At 44.2% G+C, this 18,297-nt stretch overlaps 1 protein-coding gene across 3 annotated transcripts in view; it reads right to left on the reverse strand.

Moving 5' to 3' along the window:
• The window catches only part of LOC104342944 (uncharacterized), a 56,621-nt gene extending 39,032 nt beyond the window's left edge, over positions 1 to 17,589 (reverse strand). Inside the window, exons 1-12 of one of the 3 annotated variants that reach the window (XM_086473155.1) lie at positions 17,387 to 17,589; positions 13,265 to 13,379; positions 12,848 to 13,021; positions 12,629 to 12,735; positions 11,958 to 12,095; positions 11,036 to 11,181; positions 7,363 to 7,413; positions 4,497 to 4,530; positions 4,345 to 4,417; positions 3,032 to 3,092; positions 1,675 to 2,672; positions 818 to 962 (exon numbers count right to left, since the gene is read on the reverse strand). In XM_086473155.1, the coding sequence (XP_086329281.1) occupies positions 818 to 962; positions 1,675 to 2,672; positions 3,032 to 3,092; positions 4,345 to 4,417; positions 4,497 to 4,530; positions 7,363 to 7,413; positions 11,036 to 11,181; positions 11,958 to 12,095; positions 12,629 to 12,735; positions 12,848 to 13,021; positions 13,265 to 13,379; positions 17,387 to 17,589 (2,245 nt within the window). Of the gene's footprint in view, positions 1 to 784; positions 963 to 1,674; positions 2,673 to 3,031; positions 3,093 to 4,344; positions 4,418 to 4,496; positions 4,531 to 7,362; positions 7,414 to 11,035; positions 11,182 to 11,957; positions 12,096 to 12,628; positions 12,736 to 12,847; positions 13,022 to 13,264; positions 13,380 to 17,386 lie in introns of all 3 variants that reach the window. The other 2 variants (XM_086473167.1, XM_086473160.1) reach the window with 2 other exon arrangements.
• Between the last annotated feature and the right edge of the window lie 708 nt (positions 17,590 to 18,297).

Consider the following 18,297-nt stretch of genomic DNA (forward strand, 5'->3'; position numbering starts at 1 on the left):
TTCATTTCTGCGAGACCGGTGAGTGTACCCACCCCAGAAGAGGGCAACTACTGGTTCCAGCCTGGGCTCTGACTACTTACACTATGCCAAACACACACTTATGGTGAAATGCATAGACACAGAAGAGCATGTATAGGCACAACAGTTAAATACAGCAGGTTCTGCCAGGCCCCCTGTGTAGCATTCCATCTGCAGCTACATATGCTCTGGTAACATCTATCACACCAAGCTTCTCTCTGGAGACAGACAATGGGAACGGGGCCTTCTTCTCCTGCTCTGACACCCGAGGTGTGTAACAAAGTGCCCAACTCTGATCAAGCTGGTAAAGCACACACAAGCGTGGCACTGGAAAGACCTACACTTTAAAACGACTGGACAAGGTGAGGCCCTGCAACAGAACAGCTTTCTCTCAGCTTGACTCAAATCTTTCCCAGGCTTCAGCCAAGAGCTACCACAGCTTTTCAATCTGACAGCAGGGCCAGGAAGGGGAATGCTACTGTCACACACAAGACACTCCAGTCCTCTTTTCCATCTGCACATTTTGTTCAGATCGCTTCAGGGCAAGCACAGCAACAAAAGCAAGAATAGCACTTGTTCATATAGCATTGTTTGGAAGCCAACACCACAATTTCAGGTTCTTCAAGAATGAATGAAAAGAAACAAAAGCTGCTTTTCTTCTCCGCCGAGGCCAGCTAGGATTCACAGGCAAGGGAAAAGTTTGCTATCTCAGAAGTCAGTCACCATTTTAGTTCATTTACTGTGCATTAATACTCAGAGGAAGAACTGGGATCGGTATTTGCTAACCCATTTCTCTTACCAGCGTTGTCTTTTGAAGCACTGTGGACTTGGCGGCTGTCATTGCAAACAGAATTTTTCACACCTTCAACAACTGCAGTTTGTAGCTCTTCACCAGTGTCTTCCTTCTCCTGCTTCTCCTCTTCTTCCCGTTCAAGTGATTCTTCCTGTAAGAGATCGACCAAAACAGATGGAAAGAGCATAAACCAGTTCTTCTCCATCCATTGACAACTTGAAAAATACTTTTCTTGTGAAAGACAAAAGGGAAACCTTGTTGAGCTTTGTTTTACAAGGCCTTCAGTTTTTCCATGGAAATCTGTACAAGTAGACAGCAATGCCTGATGTCCTAAGTCTCATCCCTGGTTCTGCAAAGCCCCTCAGAAGCACCTCCTCATGTCCGTCTAACTCCAGCTTCATTTAAATTACATCATTCTGGAACATATTCCTTCTTTTCCCCTACTTTGCTCCAAGGAAAATCACTAGTTTCCTGCTCTCAATCTTATTCAAATCTTTTTGTTTGCTCACTTTCAGCCATCGCACCATGAATTTTACTAAATGGCAGTAAATCTTCACAGACAAGATTTGTACATTCAAGTTATAAAAATTTAATTGACTCTAGAAAAAGTCTACTGCCTGTTCTTTTTCCTGCAAAACCACTGTAACCAATAGAAAAAAATTACGGAAAATACCGATATTATTTTCACACCTATCAAATTGCTTTGGCTAGGTGGAAGACATTTTCCAGTATCAAAAAAGGATGATGAAAAGATGGATATATGCGAAGAATAAGTATTAACAGAAATCCAGTTTACTATTCCTTTCTTACCTATATTACTCTTAGAAAATACCCGTGTGATTGAATCATGCCTATGTACTTACTTCAGCACTCGAGTGAAACATTGCTCTTAAGTTTCTTTCGTGCCTATTTAAGCACAAGTTTCCACTTCCTTGTTTCAGTGCTTCACAGACTTTATCATCGACTTCTTCATGGTGCTCTTCTTCAGGATATTGATCACCCACACGTTCAAAAACGACAGAGTTCGGTCTTTGACTTTCAGGTCTTGGGTTTTTTGCTGCTGACCAAGAATTATTACTACTTTCAAAGCTATCATCGAAGCTTGTTTTTTTCTGTTTAAGACCACAACTATCTGAGAGAGGCTGAGGTATCTCTTTTTTCCACTCTGTCATTTCAGAGTCCGCAAAACACGAGTCAGCATTTCTGTGAAACATCTCCCGAATCACACTTTTCCTGTTCCAGCTTTCTTGTGTATCTTGCAAATTATTTAGGTTTTGAAAGACAGCTTGTTTTGGTACTGACTTGCAAGATACTTCATTATTCATTATCTTCGGAGACATGGCAGTTACATTTTCTTGCAACCTTTCATAACGCCCAGCTATAAAAGTAACAGGAGTATCAACAGATTCCTCCACCTTTTCCTCAAGTTCTTTACTTATTTTACCATCATCACAGACAGCTCCAGTTCCACACCCATCTTTCCCTTCATACACAGCATTACTAAAATACTCCCATTTCGGATTAATTCCCCCTTTAGGTTCTGTTTTCTCCCCCTGCTCCTCCTCCAGCATGTCATTAGGCTGAGTTTCTTCATCTTCCAGATCCTCCTCCTCTTCCTCATCTTGAGTAAGATCTTCATCCTCCTCTTCTTCCTCCTCCTCCTCACAACCTTCCTCCTCACTTCCATTGTCATTTTCTTCATCTTCCTCCTCCTCCTCTTCCTCCAGGTTGCTTGCATCTGAGACATCTTGATTCAGCAATTCTCCACATTCTCCTTTGTTCAGGTTTACATCTGATGTGGTTCTTTCTTTGAGGCTTTTCTTTGGTGACTTAGGACTTTCAATTCTAGGATCACCACCATCTTAAAACACAGGAACAGGAAAAACTCATGTGAACAAAAGGAGTTACGTAAACAGCAACAGGCATGCTACCAGATTAACGTGCAGGAGAGGAGTCATCTGGGAATGTCTGGAAAAGAAGCCAGATAAGGGACAGGCAGGATGGAGGAAGGACTTAACCAGTGACAAAGGCTTAGGAGGGGATTAAGATCTTCATTTCAATGACAGGACTTCTTTTTTTCTGAAATGACTAAGCGCTGTGTTTTCAAAATGCTACTTTTCTCATTTACTCTAGCTAAAAGAAATTACAAAAGAAACTACTTAGCAAGTCTACTTTTACATATAAATCAGTATATCATGCAATCTTTTCCAAATAGCTTACTGGTTTTCCTGAACTGCTGGGAAGCATTCATTAACAGTGTCAAGTTCGGCTTCTGCAGCTTCTGTAAGTAAAGATTTATTTAAGCCAAAATTTGTTTGTTTTAAAAACCAGTAACAACACATATCTTGTGTTCACATCAGAACGTGAATGGTAAATATGCCCAGGCTGTCCTTTTGATAGTGTTCAGGTGCTGGCTCCATCCTACACTACTACCTACACACACACTCCTCACATATGCAATTCAGTCAGCATTTCACCCCAAAACACTGTGCAGGCACCCTTCTGCAAACTGTTTCCAAAACTACTTTTACATGCACAACAGTTTTAAAAATCAGTTTTTAATATTTGTATTACTTAATTAAAATTCAGCTATATTTAAGACTGCAGTTTCAGGATGCTTACTTGCAAATGTGCACAATGCAAGTAACCATTAAGATCCCTAGACTTAATGCATAAATTCATCCCTGCAAGTATACCTACCAGAATAACCCTAAATTTCAAAATCATGCCAGAAAAATGCATCATTTCTATTTAAATCTGGGCCATAAAATGAAATCATGTTAAAACTAGACATGCTTGCATCTCCAGCATTACAGAGTGGCTTGAACTACCACCCTCAGGTTCCTCATCACTGCAGAATCCCAGTGCAACAGAATAGATGCTCCAGACATCACTGCAGAGGTTGATCATTTTTCAGAACATTAGTAAAAACAGCAGGCACGAGCGCTTGTAGCCACCAAAAAGAATATTACCCGAGCATTCAAAAGAGAAGGAAAACGTGCAGTGTGAGATTACATGCAAGCATGGAGTGCCATCTCACAGAAGAAAAAAAGACAATCCATTTGAGTAACTTCCATTGAGCACTCTTGAGGAACCTGACAAGGAGGAAAGGAGAACTAGGTGATGAAAGATCTCAGTAGATCTTGATAAATAAATGCCCTTTTTCTTTCAGTTAGGATTCTGTCACCAAATTTACAGGAAATAATGACAACATTTGGAGAAGAACAGAATAGGTTATAATGATAACTGATAAACTTTTGAGGTCTGCAAATCCGACTCAAATGAACAAGAACAAATAAAACAACATGGTTTATCTTGTCACCTATTGCTCTTTTGCCCCAAACCACACATCTACTGCATGCTCTGCCACAGCTACAGGCCTTTTAGGAAAAACTCACAGCAGAAGAAAGGTTGGCAGGCCAGAGACGGCTTCTAAGGAGAAAACAATATTGGCTAGAACTGCAGCTTCTTCCAATCCCAGAAGAGAAACACTTACCTTCAAATCACTTATTTTTACTATAAACGCACCATACCTTGGGAGTAAAATCAAGTTCTTCTTCCTCAGAAGTATGCCAACTGTCATCACTCCCCGCTTTTTCAGAGCTTCTTAAAAAGCAAAGCAAAGTGAGTACTGTGTCTCTCAAATCGCTCCTCAGGCAAGTCTTAGGTATTTTGGAAGTCTTACCTTATGGAGTCTCCTTGGGAAGAGTCATCTATTGCTGTTCAAACATTAATTGACATGTTGAAATTAGATTTAGCATGCTAAAATTCAACCAGTACATATAAACATTGAACATGGACAACTCAACGTGTCATGACAGAACAAAACTCTGGCTAGTCAATTCAGCAGAAGACAGCATGAATGAACACATTTCCAAAACAACCGTTTTTTCAAGCCACACTGAATTAAAACAAACAAAAGACCAGCGTTATATCTCCTTTGCACTCCTGTACCTAGATGTTTAAAAAACATCTCTAAATGAATAAAAAATAGCATAGCATGAATATGCTACGAGAGCAAACAGTTATCAAAATGGTGGCAGTTTAGCAAGACAGTAAATGAACCTCCAAAGTACTCCTATTACACACACGACTACACATCACATGCAGGGATTTTACTATGTTATGTAACATTAAGTGTAGTATATAGCATAATATTATACAATCTGCTCTACCCATTTACAGATTATTCTGAAAAGGTAAAGAAAATCAAAAAGCATAATCAATATCTAAAGCTTATCCTCAGATAGAAGAATCGCCAGCAGTTCTCTACACTGCACCAAAAAGGGTATTCAACAGACAAAAGGTGCATAACCAGGGCATTAACTGGCCCAGCCAAAACCAGGACAACTACATTCCCAGCTTTCATCAGTGTTATGAAGGCAACTTGCACATCGGATCATAGGATAAATCAGGTCAGAAGAGACCTCAGGAAGTTTCTTAGCCAACCGCCTCCTCCAAGAGGGCTCAGCTATGAGGTCAGATAAGGTTGCTTAGGGCTTTACCCAGTCCGGTTTTGAACACATCCAAGGTGGAAGGCTGTACAACCTCTCTGTTTTACCATCCTTATCATGGTGAAGCTTCTCACATCCAGTTAGGAACTCTCGTTTCCATTTATGCCTCTTGTATCTCTGTTTCCTGTCATGCACCACTGCCAAGCAGCACCTGGCTTTGTCATCTTCTCATATGTACCAGAAGCTGCTGCTAGGCCCCCTTCAAAGTCACCTCTTCGCTAGGCTGAACAAGCCCAGTTTTCTCAGCCTCTCCTCAAAGGGCAAGTACTCTTGCCCCTGGCCAGATTGATGGCCCTCCACTGAACTTGGGTCACTGCTGAAACACCAAGCTCTCTTGCACTGGGGGCTCAAATTATACCCAGCGAGCTGGACAAAATCCAGGGAGTGCCAGGTAGGGGTGGACAATCACTTTCCTCAACCTCTTAGCTACGCTGCTCTTAAAGCCCAGGACACAGTTTCTCACTTGCCAGGGCACCCTGCTGGCTCACGCCCAGCTCTCTCTCTGCCAAAACCCTCTGGGCCTTCTCAGCAAAGCAGCTCCCCAGCCAGGCAGTCCCAGCACATTTTGCTAGGAACCACTTGCTAGTGGTTGTTCCTTTCCACGTGCAGGACTTGGCATTTGCCCTTGCTGAATTTTCTAAGACAGGCCTGACAGTTCATTTACTCAGCCTGGTAAGGTCCCTCTGAATGGCAGTGCTGCCCTCAAGTGTATCTACTGATCCCCCCAATTTAGGGCCATTTGCAAACTTGACGGGAGTGCACTCTAGCACATCACCGATGCGCTAAGGAAAACTGAACTCTAGGAATCCAGCCTGAAGAGTGATAAAACCTCTCAACTATCAGCAACTAAAATGAAATAAAAGGGCTCTTCAATTCCCAAGACAGAAGGGAAAAAACAAACAAACCAACCTGCACACAGTAGCTCTTTCCCTTTCCTCAAGTTCTTGATAACTAATTCTTGTTGAATATCGTAACAAAATGAAGTTGCTTATAAACAGGAGATTGGTGACCTTCCTTAAAGTTGCATGATGACAACTAAACCCAGGTCTTGGACAAAAACATTAGAGGGAAAAGAAAAAAAACTGTATCACGCCTCAAGACACCTCCTCTATACTAGTAAACTGCAGCTGAGCATGGAAATTTTGTCTGTCCTAAAGACAGAGTTTGTGGGCACTTTGGCGAGTACATCTCCTGACCTGAGCAGAGCTTTCAGACAATGAAGTACAGTGTACACATTCAGTGTAGATATGTTATGTAGACAAAACCGAGAGGCTAAAGCAAACTTCCAGTGCGAGGCGAAGCTAAAATAGATAAAATGCCAATACAGTTTCTGATTTTTAATGTTTCCTATTATAAACACATATTTAAAAAAAATATTAATTAGTTTTACATACCATGGTTTTCTGTTCACTTACTCCGTACCAGCAGCGTAATCTACCTGCTAACCTCCTGAGCTGAATAAAAATCTGTCCCTTAGAACTGGGTGGACAGTGTGGAGCAGTCTGTTATAAACTCTTGACAGGTGACTTCAGGTGTATTTTCAGCTAGTACAGTTATAGTTAACCAAACCACCCGAGTAAGTTATCTGAACTTTCGCTTTCAACGTATAGTAACTTTGAGCAATGACCAAAACCTGGTCACATTGTCCTTTGCGAGACAAGAAATAAAGTTCATCAGCTAGCTTTCAGACAGACCTTGATGCCCTACCATAGAAATGGGATCTAGAAAAGCAGTCTCTGGGGATTTCTTGTTTACACTTTAATTGAAGTCCATTTCCATTTTGGAGTAACAGAAGAGCATATTTAAAAAGAAATTACTATCACCAACAACACAAAGCAAACACTCCATTCAATAATAAAGGACCCATGCAAAACATGCAAACAAAGAAAAAGTGCCCCAAGCCTGCTCTCAAATCTATTTTATAAAATCAAAACCATCAAAAAAGGACCTCCAGGATAATAAACATCATAGATGCGTTAATAATATTTGTATACCACACAACACGTTTCATATTTGAAGTGCTGCTGTATAGAATACCTTTCCTTGATTTTCCTGTTCTTGATGTCTGGTTAGGAGACTGTTGCATTCCTACATCCATTTAGGACAAGGCATGGAAAGGACAGATGAAACAATTGCATCAGAATAAATCTGAATTCCCAGAAATTTGGAAAACATAAGCAGTACATCAACAAAGCTATAGCAATAGGAGAAGGTACTGTGACTATCAGCCTACTCTACAGTTATAAGTGCCTCAAACAAAACCAATCACAATCTACAGAGCTCTACTCTCACAGCACAGCATCAAACAGTATCACTTAATTTAGTTGCTCCATGTAAAATACCAATATTCCAATATTTTGAAATACTGAAATGGATTATCAAAAGTTTACCGCCAACTTTACATTTCCCTCAACTTCACTAGTCCTCATCTAGAGCAGACTGCAAATGCACTTCCTTCATATTTGTAGAGTGCTTTACACATACAGCACACTTAAAACCCCTCCCTCTAAGCATCCCAAAAATCCTTATGTGCCAACAACTAAACTTTGGAGATACACTGTCCAGGAATTTTGAAGGAAATCTTGGCTCTCGGTACTCACACCACCAGGCAACTTCCAGCCATCGTGTTATTTACACGCACTCATCTCAAGTTACAGTTTTAGCATGTTTGTTATCCCTCACTAAAAAAGCAACCCAGAAACCTGTTGCTTTAAACCAGCTCACCCTAAAAGCTGTGTCAGTTGATGCCTGATGCAAACACAGGGCTCCTCCCCTACCTCAGTCTGAAGATAGAAGAGTTCTGCTTAATTGATTTGACCATGATGAACAGTTCACATACAGAAGCTATGCCACCAGCCCGAACACAGACAGGGCAAGCAGTCAGAACGAACTCTCTGTTCCCCCAGGGCTAAAAGGCAGGCTACAGTCGGACCAAACCCAGTGCTTCACTGGTGTCAGTGTCATGCATGCGTGTTTGTGTGTGTATGTATGCCTGTGAGTTGTGGAGCAGAAGTTTTAGAACATACATCACTATCTACCTGCTCTTCCCATCCTACTTAGTAAAGTTTTTTATTTTAAGTCAACGAACGGTGTGGTTCTGTTATGGCGGCTACCTGACACCAGATTTCTTCATGACAAGGCCAACACTTGTCTCGGAGCAGAAGGGAGTCCTGCTTATATTGATTTTACCACAAATACATGGAACGGATGTGGCACAAGGACTCCTATGAAAAAACATGCACTTGAAAGAGTTAAGAAAGCACCTCAAGATGGCTTCTCATTCCTTCTCTATTTCTCAGTTTTCTTAAAAGGTGATACAGGACAACTTTTCCCAACCTCAGAAGACGTACATCACACTGAATCACTAATTTCTTTTTTAAGAGCTCTACAATGAAAAAAACAACAGTTTCTGTAGGGATTCAGGGAAACACTAAAGGTGTACTACACTGATATGCACTGCCATAGCTAAAAAAAAGCTGAATCCTTGCCTTTAGAAAAATTGCATAATTACTATTTTTTGCCAAAGAAATCCCAACTTCAAATCTAAAAAATCTGTCATCCAATATGCCAGGGCTGGGAGCCATTCACTGGGAGGTTTCTGCAAACCTGACTGTGATTAATAAAAAGGATCACATTCTGACAAAAAGTAAACATTCCAATAAGCACGAGCCAACTTCTTACATACGCTGACTTGCTCACTAGAGGAGAATATTTTGAAGAATATTCTACAAGTGCAAAAGCAGAAAAAGGAGTAAGGACAACATTGAAGGTCCCAGAAAAATAATACAGAAGAGCAATAAAAAGAAAAGAATTCCAAAGCGAGTGTTTCTCTGGTCTCTCAAGATCATCCCAGCTTCTCCTCTAACAGAGGCTTCAAAGCCTGTTACTGCAGCATACCAAAGGGACTCTCGTGATGTAGGACCTGTGCTTTGTGGGTGCAAGCCAGACACTGCAGAATTAACGCCAACAAACATTACCTATATGCTACTAATCTCTCTTGCCCAACATGCTGGGGTCATCTTTTAAGAGACTGAGCACATGGAGAACAGGATTCACACTACTCAGAAGAAAAACAAGTCCTACTAGAAACAGACTGAGAACAGACCATGCTCTTTCTCCTCCCAAGTCCTTTAACCCACATAACATTCTCCTCACACTTACTATGTCTCTTCAAATGAGAAGTAGTAAAAATTTCCCATAATACTGGGGACTTATATTAGTAGTATTATGATTTTCAAGGAATGGGGCAAATTATTTGGTTCAAGAACCCATTTTTCCCTAGGTGTCTGTCAGTTTTGGAATCACACAATATTATTCTTCAAGCCACATATTTTAAAATAACCCAGGCCTGTCAGCCATTACAATGTGGTACCACAGCAGTTATCTACACAGGCAGGAAGCAGTAACAGAGAGTGCTGTTTGGGTGAAAGCAACATTTTACTTATTAAACTACCTGTAACAAGCCCTTTGCCAAAAAAAAAAAAACCCAACCCAAAAACAACCCCAAAAAAACCCCACAAACCAAACACTTCCTTCAATCTATCAAGAAACTTTGCAAATCCCTGACTAGATCAAAGCAACTGTTCCCGAGTTGGCTCTGAATTAAATTCCCATATCTGAGAAAAGTCAATGAGGACAAATATCCTATGTTTTCTCATATTTCTTGACATATTTAAAAAAGGAGTAATGAACTGTGTTTGAACACTGTCTGCTGCCCATTTCCCACATAGTTCTGATATAACACCCTTAAGAAAGCAGAAAGAATAAAACCTTCCACTGTAGGGCTCCAGATGTAAAGACAAACAATGTCATTTGTATTAAAATATTAACCTACTAAGATTCCTCTAGGGCTATGTGAGCTCCTAAGCACAGACTACATTTCAAAAGCTCACTGAAGGAGTTAATTTTTTGATCACAAGGCAATTGAATTGTTTTTCTGGATCACAAGGTAACACGGATTTTTTGAAGTTTATTTCATAAAACTACTAAAAGTGGAAGAAAAGCATTATTGTTATTGTAAATCGAGTTCTGTCAAAGAGGATACAGTATGCACAGACACTGCATTGCTGTTGCTAACAAAGTTGCTTTTCCAAGACAATTTTTCCTAAGTATGCCTCTACAGCACCTGTATGGAAACAATTGTAACTGATGCTGAGAAATAAGGTGACTAACTAAAAGGAGCTTAGTGCAGGCAAAACTGTTAGTATTAAAAACAAACACACACAAACTCAGTGTAAATCAACAAGATATGTATCTTCCTGCTAACTCATCTGTTGCTTCCCAACTACAAAAAGGTGAACATCTACTCAGGATGAATCTACTGCTTTTGCAATTGGACTTCCACAATCTGAATGGTCATCCATAGGTAAAAGCACACACCTGATAAAACCACCCCACCGCTTTTGCCTCCTTCCTTCCCTGTCCCACTTCTTTCTCTCTCTAGGAAAACCTATACAGATGGGCAATCTGTAGGCAGAAGGCAACAACCCTGTCAGTGGACATGTAGGTGACAAACCACAACTGTTTTCACAGCCTGACAAGAAGCACCTCCAACTAGCAACAAATAAGCACGTTCACAAAACTTCTTGTGCTGCTCTGACGCCTCCGCTAAAGTCAATGGCGAACACAAGAAGCGTTAACAATATAAACCACCTAAAGAAAAGGCCACAGTGATTTTGCTCATGAGCTCCTCCATGGTTAAGGATCCTACCTCCTCTGTCCACAGCAGGTGCACCCAACATAAAGCCAGCAGCTCCTGCCCGGTGAGGAGTGCTCAGTGCCATGACGCCTTGTGCACCACCTGCAGACGCTTCTGTGTCTTCCCAGTCTGCGTATTCTGCCAGTTCTTTACTAAGACTACACAGAGAAAGAGAGGAAATATATTTGGTAAAAATAACCACGTAGTGGCATATACCATTTAACAGAATAGTTAACAGCCACTTTTATCCACCCAACACATACTCAGAGCCATATGGATTCACATACTCCTATATTCGCTAAGAGTAATACACACAGAACTTACCACATAACTATTACATACTTCAATATTCACTACAGTCAGGTTCATTCTATAGATGCAGACTCACACCTACAAGGTTATTAACTCCTGCTTGGTACATGTTTTTCAGCCTAGCTTGTAAGCACACACAACCACCTTAGAGAAGGAACACCCACAGGCACAAAGCTATGCCTAAGAAGAGTAAAACTGCTTTAAAATTGTCACAAAGGGAACATCGGTTAGAACTCCTTCGAATCAAAAGGCTGGTAGTTCTCGGTTTTTGTCCTTATTGACCTCCACTACAATGGTGCTGGTCTGGGGAAAGGGTTTACATGCGTTTCAGTTTGCCAAGTTCCACCTCTGGGTAACTGCAGGATACAGGCATTTTTTAACGTTCATATTGGGCAGACGTGAGCTTAGCAACAAAACTTGAAATCTAACAGAGAATTTCGGGTGGAAATTTTCCTCAGCTTCCAAATTAACACTAGACACAGGAATGACACGTATCACAAGACATCACTGAGCACAGCTTCAGGTCTCAACACACCATTAAACCTGGGTGCTGTTACCAAAAACGTTCAAAAGGCACACTGGTAACCGACAACTTTTTCTAACAATAAAGCTAAAAATTTACCTAGAATATCCATGAATAACAGCATAATCCTCAGCTGTCCATCCATTAGTGTCTTTATGGGAAACATCAGCCCCATATCGAAGAAGAACTTTTATCAAATTAAGCTCGCCACCAGAAGCAGCAGTCATAAGTGGGGTTCTGAAACATCCAAAATATGATATGAAATAGATCCTTTTACACAGACACAGTAATTATTTTTATTCCTATTTGCTCTCAAAAAAGTATGTTCCCCATTACTTTAGAACGATCACAAGAAAAAGCAGTTTTCATTAAGTATTAAAACCAACAATAAAACTGGAGAGAGAGACTAAACAATTAAATGTTCGCTCTTCAGACAAAGGTTCCACATAGACAACGCTCACGTGCAAACGATGCTGCTATTACGCAGAAGATGGTTTTTTGAATTGAGACAATGCTGCCGAGGTAACGGCACGTTTCCTGCCAGAAGGGCCATCACAGACAATGCCTTCTTGCAATCCTCAGTGTGGAAAGCACCCACTGAGGTATGACAGCAGGCAAGTGCAGACTTGCTTTCACAAGTCATACAGAAATACCTTCTTGTGTGGCTCCCTGGGTTGCTGGTTTTTTTCAGAGCTCATTCCCATGCCTCTCATCAATCCAACCTAAAGGATACTAAAGAGACTCCTGTAGACTTTTGACAGACCCCTCACCTTTCACACTGATCGCGAGCATTCACATCAGCTCCGTTTTTAAGGAGAAACTCTACTATCTCTCCCTGATGTTCGGAGACAGCAAGAATAAGCGGAGTATGTCCCTCCTGAAAGGACAGATAAATAAATGAAGTTAAAAATTAAAGTAAAAAAAACCCTTCAAGAGAAACAGTAATGCAACTTCTTGAAAGAACTTCCTTAACAAATATAAACGTTTACCTTATTCTGGGCATCAATATTGGCATTATGCTCAAGTAACAGCCCTGCTACAGATGTATTAGGAGATAGGACCGCAAGGTGGAGGGCAGTGTTGCCGTCAGCATCTGCCAGATTTGGGTCAGCACCATGCGCTAGCAGAACAGCCACGCATTTTTCTTGCTGGCATTGTACTGCCTGGGAACAACACACAAGAAAGGAAAAACTTCCAGCATTGACATTTCACTCTGTAGCAATTCCCCCAGCTTCCTGATGCTGGAAAATAAAAGCACCCACAAAGATCAGCTAACATATGACTATTCCACGCCAATCACAATATGCATGTTTCCACACAGGACAATGTAAAGAATCCTGCAACATACATCATTTAGCACACAGTCGATAAGCCCCAGTTACAAGAGCATAACATATTCCACATACCTTCATCAGTGGCGATCTGTTGTCATTGTCAAAAAGATTTAGCTTACACTTGTTTTCTACTAGATATATAACGACATCCACGTGGCCGTTTGCGCAAGCAAGGTGCAGAGGTGTCCTAAAAATTAAATAAATTAGCAGAGACAGAAAATTAAATTAATCATTTCAGGCTGTAACAAATGGATATGACCACAGGTTTCACTTTGAAAAAACAAGCTTAAGAAAAGCTCTATTACCAGTAATAGCAGTTGCACACCAAATGCCTGAGGTTGGCTAGCAAAAACTCTCCTCAGCATCTGCTTCGTAAGGGGACACTGCCTTCGCTGTAGAACTGAATCTGCACATTGCCTCCAGCAGGACTACACACATGGCACAGCAACAGAGACTAAAGTTTGGGAACCTGAAAACTACAGCAAGTAAACCTTTAAGTTCTTCTACGATCATTCATGTGCCAGTGTATCAGAGACATAGCAGCTGGGTTTTATAGAAAGAATATTAGTGTTTCCCTGCAGAATTTCTGCTTTTTCTCCAGCTTGCCTATGACTGTAGCAAAACCAAGAACACACTTGCACCAAAGTGCCTCTGATAACATGTAGCAAAGCAGACAGCAGAACACTAACCTTGACTACAGGAAAGTAATAGTTGATCTTCTTGTGTAACTACCATAGGCATAAAAAGCCTACTATCGAGAAAGTCCTGCCCAAGGAGGGAACACTGTCTTTCCAGAATACATGAGCAGCACGAGAAACTTTTTTTTCCTCCCAAGTTAAAGCCTTGCCAGAAAGAAAAGGGCTTCTTCAAACCACTAAACATCTTAGGTCTGATGTCAATTAACCAGCCTACTTGTACCCAAAGACATAATCACCCAGAAAGTCCTTGCGTGTGCTTCCCCTAAATCAAAGCACAAAGCAGCACAAGCTTCACTCCTGCAAAAGGCAAAGCGCCTGCTGCTCTGCAGGACGCCTGTCCCAACAGAGCAGAGACAAGCTAGAAAACAGCCAGGACCTTCCTCCCTTGCAAGTGATACAATAAAAATCCTGCAGTTGCTCAAGAACTGAGGGGAAACACCAGGACTCCTTTGGAACTGCAGCACTGTGGGTAGGTCCTTCTCTGCATTTAGGAAAGCTCAACTAACCTTGCAGTTGTTTTGGTACCTTGCTGATAAGACAGGTGCACAGCAGCTCACTGGATAGGTGGGAATGGAAAGGGAGAGGTACACAAATGCAGTGGCACATGATGCAGTAACACAGCAATTTGTAATGCAGATACTTCTTATTACAGGGCAGCTGATGAGCCTTCTCCATGGCAACAAGGATGAGGACAAGAAAAACACAAAACTTCAAAGAACTTGTAATGTCTTGCTACAGATGGGGAAAAGACTGAAGCATCAATAGAAGAGTCCCTCAAGAGCAATTACCACCACTTTCTGAGAAATTCCCATGTAAGTATGCAGGATCCTTCATCTCTGAAGAACTGACTGACTGAGATTATCTGAAAGCTAACCGGGACTGGTTATGAAGAAGTCTGCGATCATTTAAAAGCTGCTACTAAAAACAGTAGGAAACCCGAACAGCCTGAAGAAGTCACTATCAGCTTCGCAAACAGAAAAGCCTTCAGAAAACCTGCGAACTTGTTGCTGCCCTCCTCAACCAATCCTCTCAGTTTGCCAACAGAAAGGAGATGGCTCTGCTTGGAGCAGGGCCTGCTGAGCTCCACAGAAGATCCACTTCAGGGAACAGGCTTGCAGAGAACATCAGTGCATTCACACAGTTGCCTGTCCCCACAATAGGCCTCCAGTAACACCAAACCCAGACCTGGGGACCCTACCCAGACTCTGTTCCTCCTGCTGCTGCAATCCTACGCTGATCACCCATGGGGTAGAGCAGAACTGCTGATGCCTGAGCAGCTGCAAAATCACCCCACTGAGAGACCACAGGGAAACAGCAGGTTGGCAGCACGCGCTTCCAACAGCACTTGAGCCAACAACCCAGCACCTACAAGCTAAGCAACGTAAAGCTCTAGAGTTCACCCTGACAGGCAGCTGACAGGGTAAATCTCTTAGCGATTAGCTTTGACCCAGCATTCACAACTAGCTGGCATCATGCCTACAGTGCTTCCAACTCCGTGCTGAGTTTTGCCCATCTTTTTCAGCAAGGCTGAAGGCTTTGCTAGATCACCTCTGAAAAGCTGCCTGCTCCTAACTCATGCTGTTCAAGTGCATTTTTGGGAGGTCCCATGGGCTACAGGACCCACTTTATGGAAGGAGCCTGTAGGTGTGATACCTGCCACATCCTTGGGGAAGGATTTTGCTTTTTGAAATCCTGAGGAACAGAACCAAGATATTCCTACAATGCACACATTTTAGCCATTACTTCCCCCTTTTCCTAGTCTTCACCTCTATTTCCAATGATGTTGACTCTTCCAGCCCCTGGAGGACACAACAAACCTCTAACACACAACTGCCTCTGGTGGTCACTCATAACACACAATCACACCCACAAGCACTAAGAGGGTGTAGGTAGGCATGCAACCCTCATGGCTGCTATAGTGTATGGTGGCCGCAGCAAGCAGGTGGACTCTGGATACTGAATCCCTCTCAGGTAAGCTGTTCAGCACTGGGCCTTGTCACGCCAAAACCATCACAGTGCTCCATCTTACACACACTGCCTTGTCGCTTGTTTGTTGTTTTGGGTTTTTTTACAGTGTGTTACTTTATTCATCCAGTTATAACACTGATAATAGCATCACACACAGAAGGAAACCTTTCCAGAGGAAACAGATTTTCTAGACAGGATGAACTGAAAATGCAAAAACCAGCCAAACTTCATACCAGGGTCTGCTAAGACCTCATGACTGAATGAATCAGCCACAGTGAAAGAGAAGGTTGTAAGAAGAAAAAAAAGAGAAACATTCGGCAGCTATTTCCATACTTTCCATTGGGCACCTTCACTCAGGCAGCTGCACTATGCACAAAAGGCACTCAATCCACCTTAAACAGCATCCCCATCTCCAGCTGCATAAACACTGACCGGCAACACTCAGGCACACAACCCACATTACTAAAGTGCATATTTACTGTGTGCTCTTCCTTGCTTCTTCTACAAATCAGCTGGTTTAGGTGTTTTCAGAGTAATAAGCTAGCTGATTGGCAAAAGTCTGGTCTTCAGGATAGGCAACCTAGGAAGCTGAGCTACTCTGAAGCTATCTCTTCAGAATGTCATGAAGGTTTTGACTCAATCTTTTCAGAAAAGGCATTAAAGGGTTACACATACAAGACCCAAAAACTTCAGCAGATTCCCTTACATTTCCCTTATGCTTACGATGGATTACTAGGAGCGACACCGCAGCCCAGGGCTTCTCCTTAAGGTAAAATTGCCAAGTAATTGATGTGCTTGACTCAAAACCACACCGAATAACATCTGCCAGAAGCAGCAGCTTCTCCTGCAAGTTGCTGCCCAGATCTTCAGATCCAAGGTACTGATTAGCTGCACCAAAGCCCCAGAGCAAACAACTAAGTAGCTGCCACTTAAAATCAGACTGTTGCTTTGGTTGCCGCATCACAGTTACATGAGGCACATCAGGCAATTGTGCACGCAGCATCAACAAGCAACATGTTTATCCCGCACTATAACTCCTTCCTAACTGCAGTGCTTACCTCTCCTTAAGTTACTCCCCGCTGAGGCAGTGCAGCTTCCTCAGCTCAACGACTAAACCTGCAGGCTGAGCCCCCAGAGATGCCCAGAGATACACGCGATCGCACTCCGTCTTCCAAGCGCGGCTGGAGAACAACGCGAGGCTCCTTCCGCAGCCCACCTTTGTCAGGCTGCTGCCCGCTCCCTTCCACTCCCGCGCCCCCAGGCAAGGAAATACGACCCGGGGAACGGGGGCACTAAGGAGGCCGGGGCGAAAGGGGTAAGACGACAACTGGATGCGAGGCCGAATTCAAGGGCTTCTGGCAGCACAAGCCTGACTCCCACTCCCACCCCCACCCCGGGCTGCGGAGCCAGCCCTGCCGCTCCTCCCAGCGACGCCGCCGTTTGCCCCCAGCGTCGCTGAGCTGCCGGGGGCCGCAGCTGCACCGGGGCTGCCGGCACCTCCCACCCCGCCGGCGCTGCCCCCCCTTACCGCTCGGCCTTGTCCCGCCCGTCGATGCCGTACTTCTTCAGCCCCTGCCGCACCTGCGCCAGGTCGCCGCCGGCTGCCGCACGGTGCAGCTTGCCCAGGTCCTTCTGCCGGAGCTCGTAGGCACCGGCGGGGCAGGGCAGGGAGGCGCCGCCGGACGGCGGCTGCCCCTTTCTCTTCCTCCCGAACCCGAAGATCCTCTTCATCCCGCGGCGGGGGCGCGGGCACGGTCCCGCCCCAGGGGAGCGGCGGCGGGAGGCAGCCGGCGGCCTGTGTCGGGCCCGAGGAGGCACAGGGGAGCGGAGCTCCCGGCAGCGCCTTCGGCCCGGTACGTCCGGCTGCTGCGGAGCGAACCGCCGGTAGCCCGAGGGCCGGAGCTCTCTCGCCCGGCGGCCGCGCCAGCCCGCAGGACCGCCGCCTCCCACACGACCGCGAGCCTCGCGCAGGCGCCGTAGGACGGCGACCGCAGGGTATCGGCCCGCTCCGCCCGCCGCAAGGGGAGGGAGGGCGGGCGAGCCCGCGCATGCGCGGGGGCATTAGCGGGGCCGTGGGTACCAAGGGGTGCCCGGGGACGCGCCATTAAGGCCAGGTCCCGGCCTGCCTCTGCAGCGGTTGTCAGCGGTGTCGAACGGTGAGTGATGTCGCCTTCCCCTCCTCAGGCGCCAGGCTGCGATGACGGGTCCGGGCAGGAGGCGCCAGGGCAGCTACAGGCCCGGCGTGCCCTGGGGGAGTCACTGGGGCCGTGTGGCCGCCGAGCGCCGGCTCCTGGTTTTTCCCTCGGCGCATGGCCAGGGTGCCAGGACGAGGCGCGGGTGGGGTCAGAGCCCAGCTGGGGCAGGCAGGGCCCGTGGGAGCTCTCAGTAGATGCCCGCTGATTGCTCCAAGCCTGCCATGCGAGAACTCCGTGATGGTTC

The sequence above is a fragment of the Leptosomus discolor genome, chromosome 1 (assembly GCF_034619465.1).
Source record: "Leptosomus discolor isolate bLepDis1 chromosome 1, bLepDis1.hap2, whole genome shotgun sequence".
In the NCBI taxonomy this organism is placed as follows: Eukaryota; Metazoa; Chordata; class Aves; order Leptosomiformes; family Leptosomidae; genus Leptosomus; species Leptosomus discolor.